General features: G+C 57.2%; 1 protein-coding gene across 4 annotated transcripts; it reads right to left on the bottom strand.

Moving 5' to 3' along the window:
- Positions 1-1,650: 1,650 nt before the first annotated feature.
- Positions 1,651-20,605, bottom strand: DAZAP1 (DAZ associated protein 1). 4 transcript variants are annotated; one of them, XM_068979449.1, is made up of 12 exons: positions 20,496-20,605; positions 14,187-14,227; positions 13,568-13,734; positions 13,224-13,289; positions 11,780-11,890; positions 10,943-10,991; positions 7,914-7,996; positions 5,616-5,769; positions 4,775-4,804; positions 4,529-4,669; positions 3,788-3,964; positions 1,651-2,532 (listed from the first exon to the last, which is right to left on the bottom strand). In XM_068979449.1, the coding sequence occupies exons 1-12, from the start codon at positions 20,522-20,524 to the stop codon at positions 2,360-2,362; spliced, it is 1,221 nt and encodes a 406-aa protein (XP_068835550.1). In that variant the 5' UTR covers positions 20,525-20,605; the 3' UTR covers positions 1,651-2,359. The 4 variants fall into 4 exon arrangements, with proteins under 4 accessions (XP_068835550.1, XP_068835551.1, XP_068835553.1 ...); XM_068979450.1 differs by having other exon boundaries at positions 11,780-11,887; XM_068979451.1 differs by lacking the exon at positions 1,651-2,532 and adding an exon at positions 3,115-3,203.
- Between the last annotated feature and the right edge of the window lie 1,753 nt (positions 20,606-22,358).

Below are 22,358 nucleotides of genomic sequence, written 5' to 3'. Positions count from 1 at the left end.
CAAGAGGGTGGGACACTGGCTTTGCACAGATGGTTAGAAATGGCATCCCTGATAAGGACCTGCAAGCCTTTAACAGAATTATGTAAAGTAACAACTGTAACACTGCAGTATTAGGTTTGCAACACATAGAGGGGTAATATAACAATACCAAGAACAGGACAAGAGACAAGAACTATATAGGGGTTCAGTTCAGTCACTCAGTTGTGTCCGACTCTTTGTGACCCCATGAACCACAACACCCCAGGCATACTTTGTCAATATTCAGTGGAACAGTGTCCATCCAAAGGTGATTCTGGTACACTAAGATGTATGTAGTTCCATGATGTCAGCAATTCCACTCCTGGGTGCACACCCCGAGGAACTGAAAGCAGGGATTCAAACAGATTTGCACATGCCTGTTCACAGCAGCATGATTGACAAGACGTGGAAACAACTAGTGCCCATCCATGGATGATGGATAAACAATGTGGTTTGTTCACACAGTGAAATATTATCCAGCCTTGAAAAGGAAGGACATTTTGACACCTGCTGCAATGTGGATGGACCTGGAAGAAAGTGTGAGAACCTAAACACAGGACAAATACTGTACAACTTCACTCAGAAGAGGTCCCTAGAGGACTCAGACCCATAGACAGAAAGCAGATCGTGCGGGGCTGGGGCTGGAGGGTGAGTGAGATTTGTTTGGGAAGATGAGGAAGTTCTAGAGATTATGGTGGGGATGGCTGCACATGACTGTGTGCTTAATGCCACCGAGCTGTGTATACTTAGAAATGGTTAAAAATGACCAATCTTAAAATTTTGTCATAATAAAAAGCAACCAAACAGGTGCATATGGTACTCTAAAAACCTCAAAAACTACAATGAAAAAAAATCATTGAAAGAATTAAAATATTACACTAGAAAATATTCATTTAATGCAAAAGAAAGCAGTAGTCTGAGGACTAAAAGATGTGACATGTACAAGGGACGGGAAGAGGGGCATTTTGGGTCTAGGGGAGAAGGTGCCTTTCTCTCTGGCTCTCAGAGCTGGTCTGTTGGTTGGGCCAGGGCTTTCTGGCCATTTGAGTTCATTGCATTATCTCCAGTCCAGCACACTGGAGCCATCCAGGACATTTTCAAATCACTTTTTCCCTAGAATCTTGTGATTTTTACAGTGAAGTGACAGCCCCATCCTTTCACATGGCAGGAGGAACTCTGCAGGTGGGAGCTCGTCCCACCCCACCTCCCTGCCCCCAGGTTCCTGGCCCATCACCATGACCTTCAGATCAATGAGCTGTACCCACCAGCCCTCAACTGGGAGTCCCACCACCCCTGCCCACAGCCAACACCTGGAAAGGTAAGCAGCCTTCTCGAAGCCACAGTCCAGATGTCACTTCTGTAGGGGTGCAAGGGGCCTGGCAAGCCCCACCCAGATCTGTCTAAACTTCTTCTTCCTCAGCACCCAGTAAGTGGCCAATGGACCCCAGTCCCCAAGGCCCCTCACAGGGGGTCTGCAGCTCTGAGCAGGCCCCCAACCCCAGGCTCAAGACCCCAAGACCCCCATACCTGCTGAGGAGGGCCCGGATCCCCACACGGGAAGGGGCTACTCCCAGCAGAGGGAAAGACAGACACAACGTGGGTTTCTAGTCCAAACGCACTTTCTTTATTCAAACTGGTCAGCGCGGACGCCCTGAAGCCCCGAGCACGGGAGATGGGCCAGCCTGGCCCCCTGGTTCTGGATGGCGGGTGGACACAGGCAGGCGCGGCCCCACAACGCACCTGCAGATATGGCCAGGCACGCCAGTCGACAAAAGCAGAGAAGGAAACAAAAAACAAAACACACTCAGTAGATTTCTTCTTTATGCTCCCAGAGTTTCTGGACCAACAAGTCCCAACCCTCAAAGCCAGGAGCAAGGGACTAAAAACGCCCCTTACCTCCACCAGTGCCGACGGAAACCCTGTTTTAAATTAAAAAATAAGCGAGTATACATCGTAGAAAATTTCTCTTAAAAATCTCACAATTTGTAAATGTATATTTTTTTCTTTAACATAAAAGTTTACAATATACGGTAAAATAAAGGCTCAGGAAAATAATTTCAAAAAAAAAAAGGAAGAAAAAGAAACCTGAAGTTTTGAATTAAAGCTGAAGAATTTTTTTTAAACCCTGTTGTTGAACCAGTGACTTTTTTTTTATTGTGCTGATGGGTTAGAGAAAGAAATATATTTAAAAACCTCAGTCCAGGTACCCACAGCCACCGCCAAAGCCTCCCCCCCTCCCCCCACGGTCGAGTCGGTATTTCCACCAAGTTTGTGATTGTCACGAGTTCACAAGTTTGAATCCTGGTCTCAGCCGCCTGCCGTCTGCAAGGAGGGGCCACGGCTAGCGTCGGTAGGGATGGAATCCTTGTACGTTGTGGTTCTGACCGCGTCCAAAGCCACTTCCGCCAGCGGGGGGACCCCCCGAGCCAGGCACCGAGGGGCCCCCGTAGGAGGGGGGCTGCTGGCTGGGGTCTGAGAAGCCCTGTCCGAAGCTGGCCAAGTCCTGTCCGTAACCTGCGGGGAAGAGCCCGGTGAGCTGGGGTGGGGCCTGGACCCAGTGGGTGGAGGGACCCCCCCGGAGCCCCACTGGGACCCGGGCAGCCATCTTCACAGAAAGGAGAGCAGCTCTGAGACCCCTTCCCGCACTTACTGCCCTGTCTTGGGGCTGGGGGCCTGCGGCGCACCCTCGCGGCTGGCGAGGCCTTCAAGCTTGGAAACAGACACCTGGCCAGACCTGGGGGACCACAGGCTCCTACAAAGTTTGCTCTCCAGTGGAACTCAGGGTGGACGTGGCAGATTCCAGGATTTGAGGACACATTACAGATCAGGCTGAGCTGCAGAGCCTGGAGCCCAACAGTGCTGCCCCTCCTTTGAGTAGGGCCAACCCGCCCCACGAGGCCCCCTGGGTTGGTGGTGCCAACCGTGAGGGCAGAGCTCCAGAGCCAGTGGGGTGGTGGCCAGTTGAGGTCCTCACCCTGGCAAGGGCCCGTCCCCGAGGGCACCGCCGAGTCCACCCCCGCCCAGGACAGCAGAGGAGGTGCCGTCTGTGGCCCGGGCACAGGCAGTGGGGACCATGGAGGAGGAGGCACCACCTACCTAGGCCACATCACTGCTCAGCCTGACCAAAAGAGTGTAAACAAAGTGTGGGCCGAAGCCTGGCGGCTCTGGAGAAGAGGTGCCCAGGCCTGGCGAGAGATGAGACCAGGGTAACTGCCCTGGGCGGCCTTGGCAGAGGAGCAGGGGATGGGGGCGCACATGCTTGCTCAGTCGCTCGTACATCCCCTCTAGGGGTCAGCAACACTGCACCCACCACCGCGGTGTCCTGCTCTGGGTGAGGCAAGAAGCCACATGATCACAGCTGGGCAAGGCCCCAAGGGCACAAGAGCCTGAGATGTGGGGGTACTGGGGGGCATCTGTTCAGCACAAGAGAGCCCCATGCCCCGCCCCGACTCGAGCTGCTCTCATGGGCCGCAGACCCTGGTCTCCAGCACCTACTTGGTGAGCACCCCTTGGTGAAGCTGGATGCCTACTGATGCCGCATGGCCCACAAGCCCACCCTGCGTATGGCAGACCCAGACACACACAGCACAGGCCCACTGGGGCCCCCACACCCACAGGCCCCGGACACAGGTGCCGAGCCGTGAAGGCTCCTCCACACCAGCACCCTGGCCAAGAGCCCACCTCAGGCCTGCTCAAGCCTGGGCCCTGCAAGCAGTCCCACAGTCCTGTGGCACCCAACCCCCAGGTGGATGGGGAGCAAGGCACTCACCATATTGGCTGTATGGGAAGTCGGGCTGGGCGGTCGGTGGTTTGCTCATGTCTGGGGCGGCCTGAGACGGAGGTGGTGGGAAGGCCAGAGGTGCGGCTCCGGGAGTGGCCGGTGGTGGGGGAACCCCTGGAGGGGCAAACTGATCTGGTGGGGGAGGTGGAGGTCCGTAGCCGAAACCTGTGGACAGGCAGGAGACAGACACAGACGCGGTGCTCACGCTCTTCAGCCGCCAGGACCACATGCATCCACCCCAGCAGTCCAGCCTGCAGCTTGGCAGAGTGAAGTGGGGCTGCATTCCAAGCCCAGGGTCCCAGGAGGAGGGGAAGTGTGGGCGTCCATGAAGAAAGACCTGCTCTTTCCTATTAGAAATGAAAGTGATCTAGGCCTGGACCGGGAGTGGCAGCCTGACTTGGTTGTCAGGTGGCTCGCATGGCATGGCAAGGCTACAAAACTGCAGTGTCCTGGGTTCCTGGTCACAGATGGCCCACTCAGCACGCAGCACAGGGCTGGAGACATTTGGAAGGGGGAGGACTCCTCCTGCTGGCTGAACGACATGCCCCGGCACCCCCACCTGCCGGCCCAATGGGGTCAAGGGGGGCACTCCTCTTTTGGTGGACACAGGCTTCTGGGGACAGAATCCAGCCGAGTGGACAAGGTGAGTCCAGCCCTCACCTGAGGTGTGCGGAGCCGGCTCTGTGCTGACATGCCCCAGGCCCACCCCCAGGGGCCCAAGGCACTTACTGAACTGTGGGGGTGCGCCGTAGCCCTGGGGGAAGCCCTGGGGAGGCGGGAAGCCTCCAGGAGGGGTAGACACAATGTAGGAGGTGAAAGGTGGGGGCGGCGGGGGGGCTCCTCTTCCTGCAGGGGGCGGTCCATAGCCACCTGGAACACAGCATACAGGTGAGGCGGAGAAGCCCCTTTCCCGCCTGCCCTGCCCCACCCCTCTCAGATCCTGCTCTTCTAGGCTTTCTTCCAGCAGGGACTTACCAATCGCCTGTCCTGCCGGCACCCACATTCCTGCAAGGAGACATGGGGGGTGGGGTGTGCCACATGAGCACCAGGTATGGATTGGGAGACCCTGCCTCCCCAGGGGACCCAGCTTCCTGACACATCTTAGGTGCAGGGGAAAGACGTCAGAGCAGCTCCAGGGACACCCAGTAGGGAGGCTGTCAGCCAGGAGAGCGGGGACCCGGGGTGTCCTCCGGCTAAGTGCTGGTTCTTTCCCTGTGATGAGTGTGAGAGCATCCGGTCTCACTAACCGGTTTCCTATAGCTGTGGCTCATTTTGCAATAAAAAACACTTTTAAAGCCAGCTCTGAAGAGACCGGGTAAAACTTAGAGCCAGGTAGAAACAGCTCTACAGCTCAGGGTACTGGTATCCTTCCTTGGACGCCCTTCTCTAGGTTTTAAAGGCCATGGAGGCTCCTGGCCATCCCAAGTGGTCTCTAAAAGCTCCACCCCTGCTACATGGCAAGCGCAAAGCCAGGGGAGCTGGAACAGACCCAAAGGGCCCACAAGGCAGGGCTCGTGTTTCCTCCCTGCTCCTCTGAGGAGCATCCAAGTGAAGCTCTGAAGACAGCCTGACCTGCCCACGTCCACTCCAGACTCAGATCTCGCCCTGGGGGCAAAGCTGGCTGCTGGGCATGACCCCTGACCTCCCCTGGAGGTACCACCCCAGCACCCCTGGCACCTGGGGGTGGCAGAGGGGACAGACCCACTTGGCCCCGGGCGACAACACTCCACAGTTCTGGCTCCCGTATCCCACATGGCCCACCCAGGTGCCAGAGCTGCAGGAAGCTCCTGGGGATGGTGGCAAGCAGCACCCTTACCTTGTGGGCCGTATCCCTGCTGCCACGTAGGCGGGGGCTGGCCTGCCCAGCCGTTGGCGGCGTTGGGCACGACCCGACTGCCCCACTGGCTGGCACCTGGCTGTCCTGGCGCTTGGCTCTTGCTGTCCCGAGGTTCGGCCCGTTTAACTTCCACCTGGACAAACCAAGTTCTGATTTAGGGAGACACCGGGGGTCTCAAGCCCCCTTCCCTTCAGACACACCCTCAAGTAACTTACAACTACACTTAGCATCTTATTATGACTTAAAACTAAATACTTAACTATAAACCTTATTTAGACTAGTAACTTTTTTCTTAAAAATTTTTAATTTTTTGTCTAAAAAAATGTTTCTCAGGTACAACAGATCCAACTATAAAACATGTGAGGCCCCACCCACTGCAGACTGGGCTGAGGACCAAGAGTCTGCAGAGTTCTGTGTATGACAAGGGGGTCTTCGGGTCAAGTTAAGGGACAGTGTAGACCCAGGGACACAGAGGCCAGGCTCCTCCCCGCAAGCGCAGCCCTTTTCCTGGCCGCTCCGGCAGTCAGGCCCTCTTCAGAGCCCCCACCTGCCTGCGCTTCCAGCTCATACCTGAGAAACACAGTCGGTTTACTTAGGTTTTGTATTTTAAATGTCTAATGGAAGATAAAAGACTTACCTTCCCCAGGCTAACGCTTAAAGAATCTCAATTAACTCAAAATAATGTCAGAGGGGATGGATGTGATAAGAGAATCTTACATTACATCTAACAAAAAAGTAAACAAACATGCAATAAAATGGACATTTGAATCAGTAAGCAATCTTCATACTGTGTTAGGTCAGCAGCCCAGGAGCCTTCCCTTTTGGAGGTGCCAGGAACCACTGCATGCGGAGGGCGGGCGGAGGACCAGGTGCCTGCCCCGCCAGGCTGCATGGCCCCCTCACACAGCCTTTTCAGTCTGGGCTGACTGAAAGCAGACCCCCAACTCCAGGGCTGCATCAGCACTCAAGAATCCCAAGTTGCTCTTGCTTGTAGGATAAATTTTAATGAGAAAGAGACAATGAATTCACTGGAGTCGTCCTTGGGGTCTCGGAGCCTGGCAAACATTGTGTATTCAGAACCCCGTCAACTTGGCCTAAACCCCGTCCTGTGAGAGGACAAGGAGGGTGCAGAGGCACAAAGACCCCACCTTCCGATGCCCCAAGGACGCTCCACAAAGGGGAACAAAACCTCTGCTAGCTCCGGGCGGTGTGGCAGCAGGACGTTTCAAAGAACTCAAATTAATGAGTCTTCACACACTTTCCTTAAGGGAATATGGTTCCTGCTTACAAAGCAAAGCAGCCCGTGTGATTAAAAAAAAAAAAAAACTGCTCTTCCTGGCCTGTACTCAGGTTTTAATTACAAGTGGGCCCCTGCCCTTTGAGACAGGGCTGAGGCTGGACTCTGTCCCTGGGAGCATACCCCACCCTGAGGAGACCCTCACTGCTCCCCCAGCTGTAGCCATCATAGGACCTTGAGCAGGGTACACAGGCACCTCGGAACCTGTGTTCATGACAGCACGCATCTCGGAGACCTGCATGCCAACCCTAAACTAGCCACTGATGAGCGCCTAGAACAGCCTGTGTCTCCTGCACAGCAGGCTCAGGTGGAGCTGACCCAGCTGCCCATCTGTGATTTGAGGGACAGAGGGGTCACCCTGGGCCATGTTCCCTCCATGTCTCAGCTGATGGTGTGGCCGGGGCTCTGGCAGGGGTTCTGGGCTTGCCTCAGGAACAAGGAGCCAGGGGCCTGGGAGACAGGGCGAGGAGGGATCAGGCCACTTTCTGAGTTTCCCTCCGAGGCAGCAACACAGTATGAAGATGAAACAACCAGAGGTCACTTGACTGCATGGAGTTAAGAACTACCAGGAGCATGTGGTCGGACCGAGTTCACAGTAAGTGACCCAATTTGGAAACCAATCCTTCAGGATGTTTACGTTGCCGTCAGTTTTACACGGAACCAGTTCTCAAAGGTTCACGGCCTGGCACGTTCCAGGCCGGCATGGGACAGTCAGGGAGGGGACACACATCTGAAGGAGAGGTCACTGAAACCAAGCCTGAGGCAACCCGTGACTTCACTGGACGCAGCCCGCCCACCCTCCCGGCCATCCCCAGGGGCTCTAGAGCCAGGGGCACCTGAATCAGGTCCGACCCACAGGAGGGGTCCCAGGACCACTTGCCCGGCCCTTCTCCTGCCAAGGGATCTCCTCTCCAGTGAAATCCCTAGGTTGCCTAAGACTTGGTTTGGTCTTAAGGTAAAATAAAACTACAACTACACACTTTTTTGCCCATGATGTCGTGAAAATGCATGTTGACAGCCTGGTCCACTGATTGTTCGTCCTCGAAAGTAATAAATCCAAAACCTAGCCAACGACGAAGAGTGAATCAAGGTAGCAGGGTGTTGTGACACAAAACAGGATGATGAACAGTATTAGGGACGGGCCGAGGGATCGACCAAGGGTTTCAGCGAAGCCGGTGTGTGAGGCTGCGGGGCAGGAGCTGATCTCAGCCCAGACGCTGCGGCCAGTTATAAATCAAAGACGACCTTGGGACCCCTGGGCGTGTCTTAGACGCCGTCTGGACAGTGGGGTGGTAAGGGCCCAGCGGGCAGGCAGCCCCAAATGTGTCATGGGTGCACTTGTGCTTTTCTGAAACCCAGGGTCCTCCCCCTCGGCTGGCAATCGCTCGGCAGCTAGTGCTGACAGCAGCCGTACACTGCTCTAGCGTTAACGGAGGCACGTCTCTACCACAGTGAGAGCCTCGCCAAGCTTGCCCAACACTGTTGGGTAAGCCCGAGGAGTCCTGCCCAAGTACCATACATATGCAACACAGTGTCTATATCTGTACGTATCTATGGACTAAATACACAGAGATACAGGCCACAAGGGGTTCCAGCAGCTCAAACACTGCTGTCAGCAGCAAGAGCAAGAGGCACCATGTCGTCAAAAGGACAATTTTAACGGGAAAGACAATTTAGTGTTTCCCAAACACAAGAGAGTGCAGTATAAACGAAGTTTGCTGGTCTGGTGGGCGGGCCGCCTGGCTAGCCTGCATGTCCAGCCCTCAGGCTGCTGTTCGTCCCCGGGAGCCCAACTGCACTGAGCACTAAGACCACTCATGGCAGCAACTGCCGGAAAACCCTGCGGAACAAAGGACAGGCCAGGGAAGGGCAGAGGAGAGTCAGAAGAGGGGTGCAGAGAACGGACGAGGGTGCAGGGGAAGGGCGGGGCACAGAGCTTCCAGGGATGTGGATACAGGATGGGGCAGCCCTGGGATCCCGGCCTCTCAAGCTGAACAAAGAGGGATGTGGGGCCACGGTCACAGGGACCGTGGGAAAAGACTCCTGGCAGAACCGAGGTGGGAAGAGGACAAAGACGGGAAAAAAAAAGCAGCTTAGCTCAGAAGTGTGGGCGCCAGCCTTGTGGGGTGGGGCCAGCTCTCTAGCACATACGTGTGTCCAAGCATGACACACGCACATAGCCTGAGCCCGCACACCGCATGAGAAGAAACAATAAACAGACCAGAGAAGACAGGCCAGGCAATGGGGATGTGGGCAGTGGAGGAGCAGTGTGAGGGGGCGGGGGCAGAGCTGGGGGCACAAGGACCAAGCCCTGGGAGGGGCCCGGGTGCTCAGATGGACCGTGGGACAGGGAGGGAGGGGGAAGCAGGGGCTGCATGGGAGGCTCAGGAAGAGAAATTGGGGACACGCTATCTGGGGCACCTGCTAACCAACTGCTGCTCCTGGTGTGGTGCCCACCCTCCGCCCACCTAGCACTGGGGGACCCACGGGGACTCGCCAAGGCCCACGGCTGAGGATGGCAGGACCCACACGGAACCCGGATCCGCGGGTCAAGCCTGGAGTGCCCTCCTGCCAACCCCTCCTGCCCAGACCCGGCCCAGGCAGCCCGGCGCACCCCAGGGCCCAGGCCAAGGATGGCAGGCAGCCCTGCAGGGGATCTAAGAGCAGCCTCAGGACCCCATGTCCCAAGATGCCCCAAGATCGGAGGCAAGTGGTGGAGCACAACATGGGTGATGAGCGGCATGTGAGAAAGTGAACGTTTTCTCCAAGTGCAGGAGGGTCTGAAGCCACAGGGCTCGCGGTCCTTAGAGTGCAAGAGGCGGTGAGTCGTGGGGAGGGAGCCCCTGGGCGGGCCCTCTAGGGATGCGTCTGTCTGTCAAGAGGCGACATCACCGCTGAGGAAGCGGAACAGAAACACACTGAAACTTCGTTTACACCCCACTGGAGCAAAGCCCGCTCCCTCCTCTGACTGCGGGACTGGCCTGTACCTGTGTGATATAATTTAGCACCTGGAGAAGAGAAATCTAAAGAGATATCGTTAATCACAAATAATTCACAGAGAGAAAAGGAGAAACAACTTACTTAACATTACTGTACTTTTCTATGAAAACACTTAAGTGCATCACTAAGCAAGTATGTCTATGTAAAGTTAAGACTAAGACTTAACAGCTTAATCAACATGAGGTGAAAGTACGTTACTTAACCATGGAGGGAGAGGAAGGGGAGGTTCAAATGGCAAACTATTCTCCAGCATGGCGGGCGCATGCTGCGGGCGCGCGGCTGGTGCAGTGCCTCCAGGGGCTGGGCAGGGGCCGCGGGCTGGACGAACTCGGCTCACGAGGCCGGTCCAAAAGCGGTTCAGGAACCAAAACACAGAGGCGGGGACAAATAGCAGCAGCCAAAAAAAAAAAGAAGGAAAAGAAGAAAAAAAAAAAAAAAAAAACAGCTCGCAAAGTGGGTGCCCAGTGTCCCAGCCTTGCAAACCAATGTGGCCGTGCAGGTGTGGGCAGCTGGGGCAGCTTCACGCCTCACAGACTTCAGTCCCACAGACTTCAGGAAAAAGAACAGGAAAACAAGAAAAAAGCATGGGACGCACCAAAGTAACTCCACGTTCAAGCCGAGCTGGGGGAGACCTAGCCTGACAACATGAAATGAAACCCCCGCCTTCACTGAGTGAACTTCAAACAGGAGATGGTCATAATTGAGGAAGTTCACCATTTAACAAAACCACTCATCTTTCAGGACACGCTTAAAAACAGAAACCATGCTGAAATACATGTCAAGTTGGAAAAACTTCCAAAGAATGAGCTTAAAAAACAAAACAAAAATGAAAGAACCCCAAGCCTGTACCGCCTGACCTTTGGAAGCAGACAGGCCAGGGCTGCGCAGGAAGGACTACGCTAGCCTCGAGTCACCCTGTGCTGAGGCCAGGCTCGCTACAACCACCACCTAAGTGTGAAATAGTTTGCCATCTGAGAGGAAGGACAAGGACAAGCTCGATCTCTTTTACCTCGAGGCCTCTGCTTTTCCGCATCGTAGATCATGACCACTTCTGTGACCTGTAACAGAGACAGGAGTCTGAGGGCCCAGGTCGGCAGGCAGCATGTCTGCCCACAGCCAGGAGGTTCCAAGGCAAAAGGCCCACTTCCTGGGGTGTGAGACCCTCAGGGCCGCGAGCAGGCTGAGGAGTGCTCATAGGCGGGGCAGGACCAGTGGTGGGTCACCAGGGGCCCAGGGCTCCATGTGCCAGGACCTCCCACTCAGGGTCGATGCCGCTGGCCTGGCTGGGCCCGCATCCTCCCCATGCTCCCGCATCGTGCACTGCGGCATGAGTTCCTTGGCAGACCCTGGGCACGCATAGGCGCCCCTTAGACAAGCACACTGCAGCCAGAGAACATGTGCTCGGTGGAAGCTGGAGGTGACCACGTGCTTCTGCTTAGGACAAGGGATAGCCTCCCTCCCCGACCCCTGACACCAAGGCCCTGCCTGCCTCCTGTCTGCCTTATTAGAATTCAGTTCCTGTATAAGCCCCCATGAAGTTCTGAAAGATTTTAGCCTCTTCTGGAAAACAATCCCCTCACACCCTGTCCTGGGGTGTGTGTGTGTGTGTGGGCAGGGAATGGGACCCAGCCATGTCCAGCACTTCTCCAGATGCGGTCAAGTGCTCTCGACTGCAGAGTTACAACCAGCCGAGGGCCTCCCAGGAGGGGAGCCGGCCCCGTCTGCAGCAAGCACTCCCCTGTGGGTGACTGGCCATGTGGGGTGCTTTGAGCTGTCTTGACTCCCCAGGACACAGGGCTCTGCCACTCCCGCCCCGATCGTGGCTGTGGGCAGGGCAAGGACTCACCACTCCAAATTTCTTGAAGTATTCCCTGAGCTCTGTCTCACCACAATTGTGAGGAATTCCTCCGACAAATATCTTATTTGATTTACTGTTATCGCTCCTGGGTCCTTTCTGCTATTTCAACAAAGAGAAAATGGTTAGTCCACGTGGGGAACCCTCCAAACACACCCTGCTATTCAAGGCACAGTCCCTGAAGGCAGACCAGACACCGTAGGGGACCAGGGAGTCCAGGAGTGCCTCACAGGCCAACAGGGGCCAGGGGCCCAAGTGCCCCAAACAGAGTGTCTCTGGGGCATGAGAGACTCATTCTCTCCGCTCGGAGAATGAGCAGTGGGGCCTGCATCAACCCCACTGGTAACCAAAGGGTGGTGGGAAGTTCCTAAGACTGAGGACAGTCGCCACCTTCTTCACCTTCAGGGCCAAATCCCACCCTCTGCGGACAACCCCTGAAGCTGCCTCCCCCAGGCACCGCAGCCAGGAACTCAGACTACGTTGTTGGGGGTGCTGGTGGCAGGGACACGAGCAGAGGTGGGCACGCGCACACACGCATGCATGCGCATGCACACACACACACACACACCCCCGACCTCCACAGCCACAGGCTGCATCTGGGATTTGACCAACCACGGATCAAAAACACTTGGAGAAAAAGAAGTCCCAAGTTTCAAAAGCAAACCTTGAATTTGCCACATGCCAGCCAGCTATTTACACTGTATCAGGCACCACAGTCAACTAGAATTGATTTAAGATACATAGAGGATGTGTGCCATCATAGCCATTTCACAGAAGGGACTTGAGCGCCCACGGATTTTGGTCCCCTCGGGTGTCCTGGACGCAGTGCCCACAGAGCACACAGAGGCGCGGCTGTGCAGACTACTGAAGGACCTGGGCAGTGTTTCTACCCAGGTGTTCACTACACCACTGTTTCTGTGTTTGATGTTTCCTAGACTCAGAAACATACACACCTGGTCTGAGGCCTGGTCTACCATCACAGCTGGGAATCCTGCCAGAAATGAAGGTTCCCAGGTCCCAGCCCTCAACAGCACCAGTCCACCATGTCTGGTAGGGCTCTCCTTGAGAACAGAACACTCTGGTGACAGCTGGCCAGGCCCTGGCGGGCAAAGGAGGCTCATAGGGTCCTCGAGGTGCGAAAATAGACAGGCCTCAGCCCTGGAGGGGAGCAGCCAGCAGAGTGCTGAGTGGGGCAGCGGGAGCGGTCAGAGTGGATGAACACGAGGTTCCTGACAACAAACAGCCAAGAGCCATCGTTTCTAAGGTAGATTAATAAGATACTTCTTGGCTACAAGATGAAAAGCTCCCAGCACTGAATCAATCCAAGTGCTCAGGAACTTGGCTGCTCAGCGCCACACGGGAAGGCCTGCTGTCGCTCAGTCTGACTGAGCAAGGGCCCCAGGGAAGCATGCAGGAGGGAACCCCCGCCCCTTACCCAGCCTTCCTTCGGCCGCGTCCTCTCCGGCTGCATCCCCCGAGGCGTGCATGGCTTTGGGTCAATCTGTCGGAAGTTTCAAAGGATCAGCTGTGAACAGGAGGCTAGTCTCCCAACAAGAGGAGGTGTCGGTGGTAGGGTCAGGGGTACAGGCCCATCAGGTCAACCGGGCCACATCCTGGCCAGCGTCCGGTCTAAGCTCGGAGCTGTAACTTTTTTTTTCCGGAGTCATAACTCTTGTAACCCAACCCAGGGGAAAGCCATCCTCGGCACCCACACAGCGCTGAGGTGCAGGGGCACCAAGCAGGAAGGCAGCAGGTGCCTCCTCAGGGCCAGGCACTCACATTTCGGCCATCGAGGGTGTGTGGTCTGCTGGCCAGCACCGTGCCCACGCAGTTTGGATCTTTGAATTTGACAAAGCCAAAGCCTCGAGACTGGTTGGTCGTCTTGTCTTTCATGATCACGCAGTCCACGACCTCTCCATACTGGGAAAAGTAGCTGCGTAGCGTCTCTGCTCAGAGGTCAGAACACACACAGCCAGGCGTCAGGCAGGTCACAGGCTACTACCCTGGGCAGCCTGACCTGGAGAGTGTTCAGCCAGTAACCTTTACGCTGGCTGACCTGCTGATGTGGGGACGGCGGATAGGGAGAGGCAGAAGGATGGGTGCCAGGGAAAGGAATATGCACCACGTCTCCCCGGGAAGGAGAATGAGCTGCCAAAGGAGGGACATCTGCAAGGCCGGAGGCCGAACACAGCGACCACCACAAACGCCTAACTCTGCTGGCTCCGTCTCCACCCTCCCTGGCCAGAAGCATCAGCACAAGATCAAGTTCCAAAGCGCTGCCCCAGTCTACTCCCAATCGAGTGCCCCCCGGCAACCCAGACAGTAGGTCAAGAATTGAAAAGCTTAATTCTCACAACTTGAAGACAAGGTCACATGCCCACAGCCCATCTGCACTTACCTTGGGTGGTGCTCCAGTCAAGACCGCCCACAAAGAGCTTCCTGCAATTCAACAAGAAAACATTCAGGGTCAGGAGGGTTCTGCCCAGGATGTTCCTAGCAGCCCAGTGGTTAGGACTCCACACTCTCACTGCCAAGGCCTGGGTTCAACCCCTGGTCAGAGCACCAAGACCCCACAAGCTGCATGGCATGGCCAACAACCACAGAGGGATATGCGTGCAGTGCTGCCCATTGGGCTCACCCTAGGGTGGTCACCCGGGGGCACGGCCATGGTACAGCATGAAAAATGCCACCGGGATCTGCCCAAATGGCGGGTGTATGAGTCACAATGTCCAGAGCCGCACACAAATGTTGACCTCAACCACAGTAAGACAGACTGCCACCCCCAACCCTGCCAGCGCAGGAGTGGGATCATGCAGCCCCTTCCCACTGCTCTGCAAACACCAAAGACTTCAAGGTCCACATCTGAGACCCCACATGGCAAACTCAAGGGGCAGCAGTGGTGGGGCTTTAGGACAAAGCAAGGGTACCCAGCACATGGGCATGAGTAAGCACCACCAATCTCTGGGGAGGCCCCTGGAGCTTGGACTTAGCTGAGTGGCTTAGGCTATACTTTCGAGCCAGAGCCCTACTATGTGAGAGGAAAAGTACTGGTGGCCTCCCTGGAGCCACCGTTCCCAGAGCCTCTGTGCCTGGTGTCTACACACCTCAGGTCGGGTCCAGAACCCAGAAGCCCACCAGTCAGTGCCTGCCACACTTGGGCTGGCTGAAAGGAGAGATGCCCCGTGCTGTGGGCTCCAACTGGGGCAGGTGTGACCAGTAGGGAAGGCAGGGCACTCTCTATACTGCGTGTTGCCTCAGAAAAAGGAGTGAAACTGGCACTCTCAGAGTGGCACCTGGGCGCTATCCAGTCCACAGCCAATCCCCCCTTGCACAGCCTGGAGACAAAACAGCCCCCTGAGGCTGGCTGCACTAAGGCCCCAGAACCGGCAGCTGGGGCACAGGGACAGACCCACCTAGGCAGTGGCCTTAGCTGTGCTCAGGGGTCCCTCCCACTGCAGCTCTCTCCCTGGGCAAGAGAGGCTCAGGGCAGAAGAAATCATTTTCCCACCCCACTTGGGGTGGCAGCCCCTCACCCCCATACACATTCAGGGCACGTTCCTGGATGGAGGCCAGGGGGCTCACACCCAGCCTCCTGACCATTCCATCCGCCCCCTACACACCCCTGGGAGATCAGGCAGGCTCCTCCTGCTCCCTAAGACGCTGGGGAGCGTAATCCCATCTGTGCCCCTCTCCCTCAGTGACTGACACCAAGGCGGGCAAATGACAGGACTTGATCTGGCCCAGGCCAATGTGGACCGCCTCTCTGTTCAGGCCTTTGGCACAGGCACAAATGGGTTTGCTGTGGAAAAGTAGCTTGGAGAGGAAAAAAATCTTGAGCACTCTCAGAACACCCAGGACAAACCCCAACTGAGAGGAATACCTGCCTGCTTAGCTTGCATCTGACCAAGATGGGAAGGCCTAAGTGGTGTCCCTCCGAGCCATCCAACCCGCTGCAGAGGGTGGAACTGGTCTGACCAGTCCACGCTCCAGCCCGTGTTTAAATTTCAAAATCAGACATTAGTGGAAAAAGACGAGAAAGGCCGTCCTCTGTGCAGCTGACAACACCCACCGGAACTCGCACTCCGAGTTGGCCAGGGAGCTGACATGGACATGGGACTTTCTGATGCTATCACCTCGCTGTGTTTGGGAAACAGGACACAGTGGCGCGTCCGCAAAGGCACGCTGACCCACGTGAGGAGGGCGGGGGACTGCACTCCTGTTCCTGTCACTGCTCTACCGGCCCTAAGATACAGATACTAGGAGGTGAAAACTGAGGAAGCGATAGGGTCTGGCTGACACAGGGCACAACGTTGGGGAAGAACTACAGAGCCCCAGGCCCAGCATTGTGTTGGGGCTTCATCTGTTTTCTCTCCTCTTGCTCCCCGTCTGCAGACAGGATGTCCTGGGAGATCTCACTGACCCATGGTGGTCTCAGGGGCCCTGGGCAAGATGAGCCAGACACACCTGCATGGGAACTGGCCTGTGTCCACCCTCCAGCCCAGACTTGCTTGGCACCAGGTGACCTGAGGCCTTGTTGAGCGTTTATATGCAACTCAGCAGGTGAAAGGATCAGCTAACCCCGTGTGGCTCCCTCTCCAACCCTGCCCTACTCTGAACAGTGTCATTCATCCCTCAGCTGCAGCTGAAGTTGGGGGCCCCCACAGACCCTGCACCCCACTCCTCCACCCCTGGGACTGGAGACAGGTGGTCTGTGATAAGCGCAGGCTCCTGGGCCTGTACCCCAACAGCAGAGGGGTGATTGGGTGGCAGGCTCTGGGCAGCATGCCCCGTCTTCTGCCTGCTGACCTGAAACCTAGTCCTGGATGGCTCCTGAGGGCAACCATGTACCATTTATGCCAGAAAGTCAGCCTTCGGGGGCTTCCTCAACTGGGTTGCCTACAGCAGGAGCCACCCACTGGACGGCAGGCACCACCAGCCGGAGGGCAGGGGGCTGAGGCCGGGTCCATCATGTGAACTGGCAGGCCCTCTCTTCCTCTACAGCCCGTGTTCACGCCTTCCTGCAGCCAGGGAGCCATCCCACTTTGAGCCCTCTGTGACAGACTATATCCCCGAAATCAAGGGGTGAGGCGGGGGTCTCTTCCCACAGTCTGGGCTTTCCTTCACCTGCAGAAGAGATCACCTCTCATGGACTCTGGGGGCTGCACACGCGAGACCCTAGCCTGGCCTTCACTGAGTGCCCTGAGACAGGACCAGTGTGTTCTCGCCAGCCAGAGCACCGCCCCCCACCGACAGTGACCTCTCACCAAAACCTGGCCACAGCACCACCCCTCAAGAGGAAGCACTGCAGGAGCATCAGGGAAGGCACAGCAGGCCAGCTCACCAGGAGTGCGGGCTCCCCACTCTAGCTCAGCCATGCCAAAAATGACCTTGACCAGGTCCCTTGACCCTCCTAAGCCTCAGTCTGCTCCACCAAGGAGGCTCTGCCACATTGTCTGGAACCAGATAGGGGTCAAGTGGAACTGACCCCAACCCTCACGGCCAATCGTGCAGGTGTCCAAGCAGCCCTGGACCCATGTCCTAGCCCCCAGGAGCAGGCAGCCTGGACACACTGGGTGGGAACCAGGCCTCAAAAAACACTCTCTTTCAAACAGGAGACCTCAACAGGACAGTCCTACCCGCCGGGGGCATCAGACCAGGGATGCTGTTCCACCCCACAATGCCCAGGACAGGTCCAGAACACGAGACACCTCCTTCCCACCAAAGGACGACTCCCGCCACGGGTGCTCACTCTCTTAGGCCTTGGCAAGCCGGCCTGGCACACTCCAGGTCCATACCCTGTGACCCAGCCAGAGCTCCACACCAACCACTCCACAGAGAGCTGGCCCACGGACCTGTCGGCTCACCTTCAGACCCCTTGGAGCTAAGTCACCCAAGCCCCACATGGCCTCCATCCCCACCCACCTTTCACTACCCAACCCCCAACCTGCCCAGGTCTCTCTCCCAGAGACCCACACCGAGTGCTGCTCCCCCCACAGGTCCCCCTAGAACGCTCTCTTCGGACACATCGGTGTCCTTCCTCACCAGCCCGTGGGCCGCCAGCAGAACCACGTCTGCCAGATGAAAGCTCCACTCACTCCTCTTTGCCTCCACAACCTGTCAGCTCCAGGAACCTCAGTCAGAAGACCCTCCTTCAAGTTGACTCTCCAAGGCCATGGCAGAGACCAGGCTACTACACCGACGGCTCCCTGCGAGGCCATGTGTAACAGTGGCCACTCCCCCTGGCCCTCTGCCCTGAGACCTGCCCTGGTTCCACTCTGGCCACCGGGCCATTGTGACAACCAGGATGCTGAAAGCCCAGCCCATCACATCCAGATGCAGGGAAGGTCTGCCTTCAGAGACTCCAGTGCAGAAGCGCAGTTCCCCAGTGGGGTGGCATCCAAGCATCACACACTTCCTGAGGATGTGGATCCCCATCCAGGAGGGGAGCTGCCCCATGGCCTGTCAAACTCTCCCCAAGAGCCACTCAGAGAGGCTGACTGGACACCACAGTGAAGGCAGTCAGAGAGGACAGTGGGTGCCACCAGTGACCAGTCAGACCATCATATCCACACGACACAGGCGATTACTTCCTCTGAGCACCATGTGGCAACCACCCTGAGTGGGCCACTGCGGTCCCCCCAACAAACAAGGGGGCCCATGGTCAGGGAGCCAGCGGGGTCACAAGTACTGCACTGGAACAGCCACCAGAACAAGGAAGTTAAGGTGGACCTGCACTCCCCATAGCCACCAGAAACAAGGCTCCCCCAAAAAACACAAACAGCAGTGCTGTGGGGCAGCAATGACCAGTTCCCAGGACACCCAAGATCTACAGCTTTAGAAGTCAGGTGGCCTGGCTGGATTCGCTGGGGTGCCGGGGCAGGGAACACAGCCAGGCAGGTCCCTGATCCCATCCTGCTACCAACTCTGCAGCCTCTCCAGGTTGCCCATGGGTCTGGAGTGGGTCTACGGTACAGAGGGTGGGACCTTCCAGAAGCAGTGGGGATCCTGGCTCCGCCCTCGCCCATGCGCTGGTACAAGCTGTACAGGGGAACTGCCAGGGAGCCCAGCCTGACTACCTCCTCAAGAATAAGAGGCAGGCCTCCTAGACCTGGAGGCTCCCTTCCCTCCAGGCCTAAGGAAGTCAGGAAAAGATCCATTTGGCTGAGGGAGACTGCTGGCCCCCCTCAAGTCCGGCCCTTTGGGCTACAACTTTCATTCTGCCCACAGGCTAGTTTCCCATCGGAAGTGCTGCAACTTTTCATTTACCCTACACACAGCTCAGACTGCCAGGGCCTGCACCTCTCTCCCGAACAGACCAGGCTAGAAGCTAAGTGCCTTCTTTCTGGTGCTCTAAGAGCCATGGGGACTCTGGATCCGGGAACCCACAAACACATTTTCTGTCTTCTGGTGTAACCTGCTGCCGGAGCCTGACCAGCCATCCAGCAGCAAACAATGACTTACTCACCAAATCAAACGTTTTGTAAACACTGCATCTGTTCAAAGCGAAGGGCACTCAGAAATGTACACAAGGCCAGGGAAACCCAGCCCAGGCTGTTTTGCCATCTTCGCAAAAAGGATTTAACTATAAAATTATGCTGATGCTATAGGAACCAGTCTCTGCAAAGAAAACTAGACCAAACCCCTAGACTAGGGCAGAAATGGATTTTCTGGTTCCTCTGGGAGCGCTTCCCTGCTCTCCCGCTCGTTTAGCATTAGGCAAGGGTATAATTAAAAGGGAAAACTTAGCTATAACAAACCTCCTCTCGCTAATAGCTACACCAAGGAGAAGAAAGACCTCAGAATCACCACCGTCAGTCCACCGACCAAGTTTCCAGGTCTCTATCTCAAACACACCCATGGGGCTTAGATGGGGGCTGAGCAGGAAGGGGCTCGAGCAACATGAAAACAACAGTTGCAAGACACCCATCAGGTGGCGCGGAGGCGCCGAGATGGTGGACACTTCAGGGTGCGCGGCAAGCAGACCGGGGACCGGCCCCCATGACCTTGGCCCTCGGGCCCTCGGTTTGCAAACCCTCACTTGGTAGTGGAGTGAATGGTGGAGGGGCCGCCGCTGTGAGTCCTGGGTGGCGGCAGCACTGGAACCCCCCGGGACCAGGCCGCCACGTGCGCTGAGCCGCCAAGTTCGCGCACGGGCTGGCTAGGGGCGCCCTGGACCCCCCAGGTTCCTGTTCGAGGTCCCCGAGGAAAAACACGGGCGCGGGGACACTTCTGCCCCCCGCCAGTGGGAAATACAGGCGCGGGGGCAGACAGCATAACCCCGGACCTCCTAGGTTTCCGACCGAGGGGCCCCGACGGTAAACTCTGGCCAGGCGGCGGGGTCTCCCTCAACCATGAAACAGAGGGGACCCCCAAGAACCCCCAGATCAGGTTCGGGGTTCCTGGTCAGGAAGCGGCAGGGCGCCTGGACCTCCAAGACTCCTCGGATTCTCTCCGGTTGAACCTAGGGGTCTCCGACCACGAGGCGGCGGGGAGACCAGACCCACAGAACTCCCTGGACCCCCGGTTCCCGCTCGGGGTCCCAGGCCACGAGGCAGCGGGGGGCCCGGAACCCCAGGGGACCCCGGCCCGTCGCGCCCCCGGACCCCCGGCCGCCGGCTCGGCGCGGCCCCGCGGCGTGACCTTGACGGGCCGGGCCGGTCTGGGCGGGGGCCGGCCGAGGCGGCGGCGCGGGCCGGCGCGTCCTCACCCGATCTCGTCGGCGCCCGAGTTGTTCATGGCGGCGGTGGCGGCGCTCGGAGTCCGGGCCCCCTGGCTCGCTCCCGCCTCCGGAAGGTCACTGGCCCCGGCGCCCTCCCCACAGCCGCGGCCCGGATCTGCGCAACGGCGGCGGCCGCGCTGCCTCCTCCCCTCAGCGCCAACGGTCACCGCGCGCCCCCGCGCCCGCGCCGCCGCCCTGCGCACGCCCGAGCGCGCTCCCGCACGGGGCCTCCGGGGGCGGGGCCAGGGGTGCGCCCGTGTGCGTGCGTGCGTGCGTGCGTGCGGCGGGACAGCCGCGCCGCCGACGTTCGGCAGCCGCGCTTCGCCCTTCTTCCTCAGCGGCTGCGAGCGTCCCCGCGGGGCACACTGGGAAGTGGAGTCCCGTGAGCCGGCTCCGACCCCGCCCCGCGGAGGGGGCGCGCGGGCCAAGCCGCGTGCGTGCGCGTGCTGAGAGCGTGTGTGCATGCGCGGCGGCGCGGGGCGCGCGCGCGACCGGGAGCTCCGGGCTAGGCACTGCGGGGCGCAGGCGCGGCTGCGGCTTCCTTGTTCAGTCTCGAGTTGGGGCCGGCGGACTCGGGTGGAGTTAGCTCCGGGTGGAGGCCACGCTCTCACGCCGCTGGACCACAGGAGGCGAGGGCCCTACGTTCAGCTCCCACGCCTCAGCTGCTCCAGCTGCCCCAGAAGAAGATACCGACGGTCAGAGAGGCTGAATCACCGGCCCAAGGTCACTCGGGAAAAACTGGAATCAAACCCAGCAGTTGGCTGTAGATCCAAAGATTATGAAAGCACATTGAGCCCCTGCCATGTGCCAAGGATGGTCCCGCCCTCGTTTGTCGACAGGGGTGGGTTTCATCCAGGGTGATTCAGCCTCCTCTGGGGACACTGAGCCATGTCTGGAGATACAGTTTTGGTTACCACTGGCTGTGGGTGCTACTGGCACCTAGTGGGTGGAGGCTTGGGATGCTGCTAAATACCCTACAATGGGCAGGAGAGTCCCCCAACAAAGAATAATCTGCCCACTGCGTCAACAAGGGAGGTGGAGCAATCCACAGACCCTGATATAATAAAAACTGACCTGTACGCTGTTGTCAGATGGTGGTTCCTGCTGCCTAGTGACTTTTTACTCACTTTCTCAGCCTCTTGGTAGCCTAACAATATAACTGATTCACCATAAAATCAAATGAACTGTGAGGAATGAAGGAACCAGGTGTCAGGCCAACAGTATAACATAAAACATTTATAATACACCTCACTTAGGTCACTTTACAATTTGCTAAGCACGTTGGCATCATCAATTCCACTGGAGGAGGGTAACTTATCAGTCCCCATTTGCAGGTGAGAAACAGGCTCAGCAGAGGGGAAAGCAGTGAGCTCAGGTAGCATCAGGGAGGTGTTCTGTCCTTCCCCTGGGACTTTGCAAAGTTTTTCAGGTCAGAAGAAACCTGTAACACTTGGCAGGAGTGGGAGGGGCATGGCCCAAGTGGGAAAACATAGACATGCCCTAATGTACACACCCCACTATTAGAAGATCAGAAAATTGGAAACAACACGTGTGTCCGGGCGTCCCTGCTGGCTCAGCTGGTGAAGAATTCGCCTGCAATGTGGGAGACCTGGGCTCAATCCCTGGGTTGAGAAGATCCTCTGGCGAAGGGAAAGGCTACCCACTCCAGTATTCTGGCCTGAAGAATTCCATGGACAGTATAGCCCATGGGGTCGCAAAGAGTCAGACATGACTGAGCAACTTTCACTTCACTTCACATGTCCGTCCATTGTTGACTGGATAAATAAACCACAAGGGCGTGAATGAAATGCACAGGATGTGGTCAAATGAAGGAAGGTAGACAAAAATCGT

This window comes from Capricornis sumatraensis, chromosome 9 (genome assembly GCF_032405125.1).
Source record: "Capricornis sumatraensis isolate serow.1 chromosome 9, serow.2, whole genome shotgun sequence".
In the NCBI taxonomy this organism is placed as follows: domain Eukaryota; kingdom Metazoa; phylum Chordata; class Mammalia; order Artiodactyla; family Bovidae; genus Capricornis; species Capricornis sumatraensis.
Note: the sequence above shows the minus strand (reverse complement) of the source record. Positions and strands in the feature narration are given on the sequence as shown.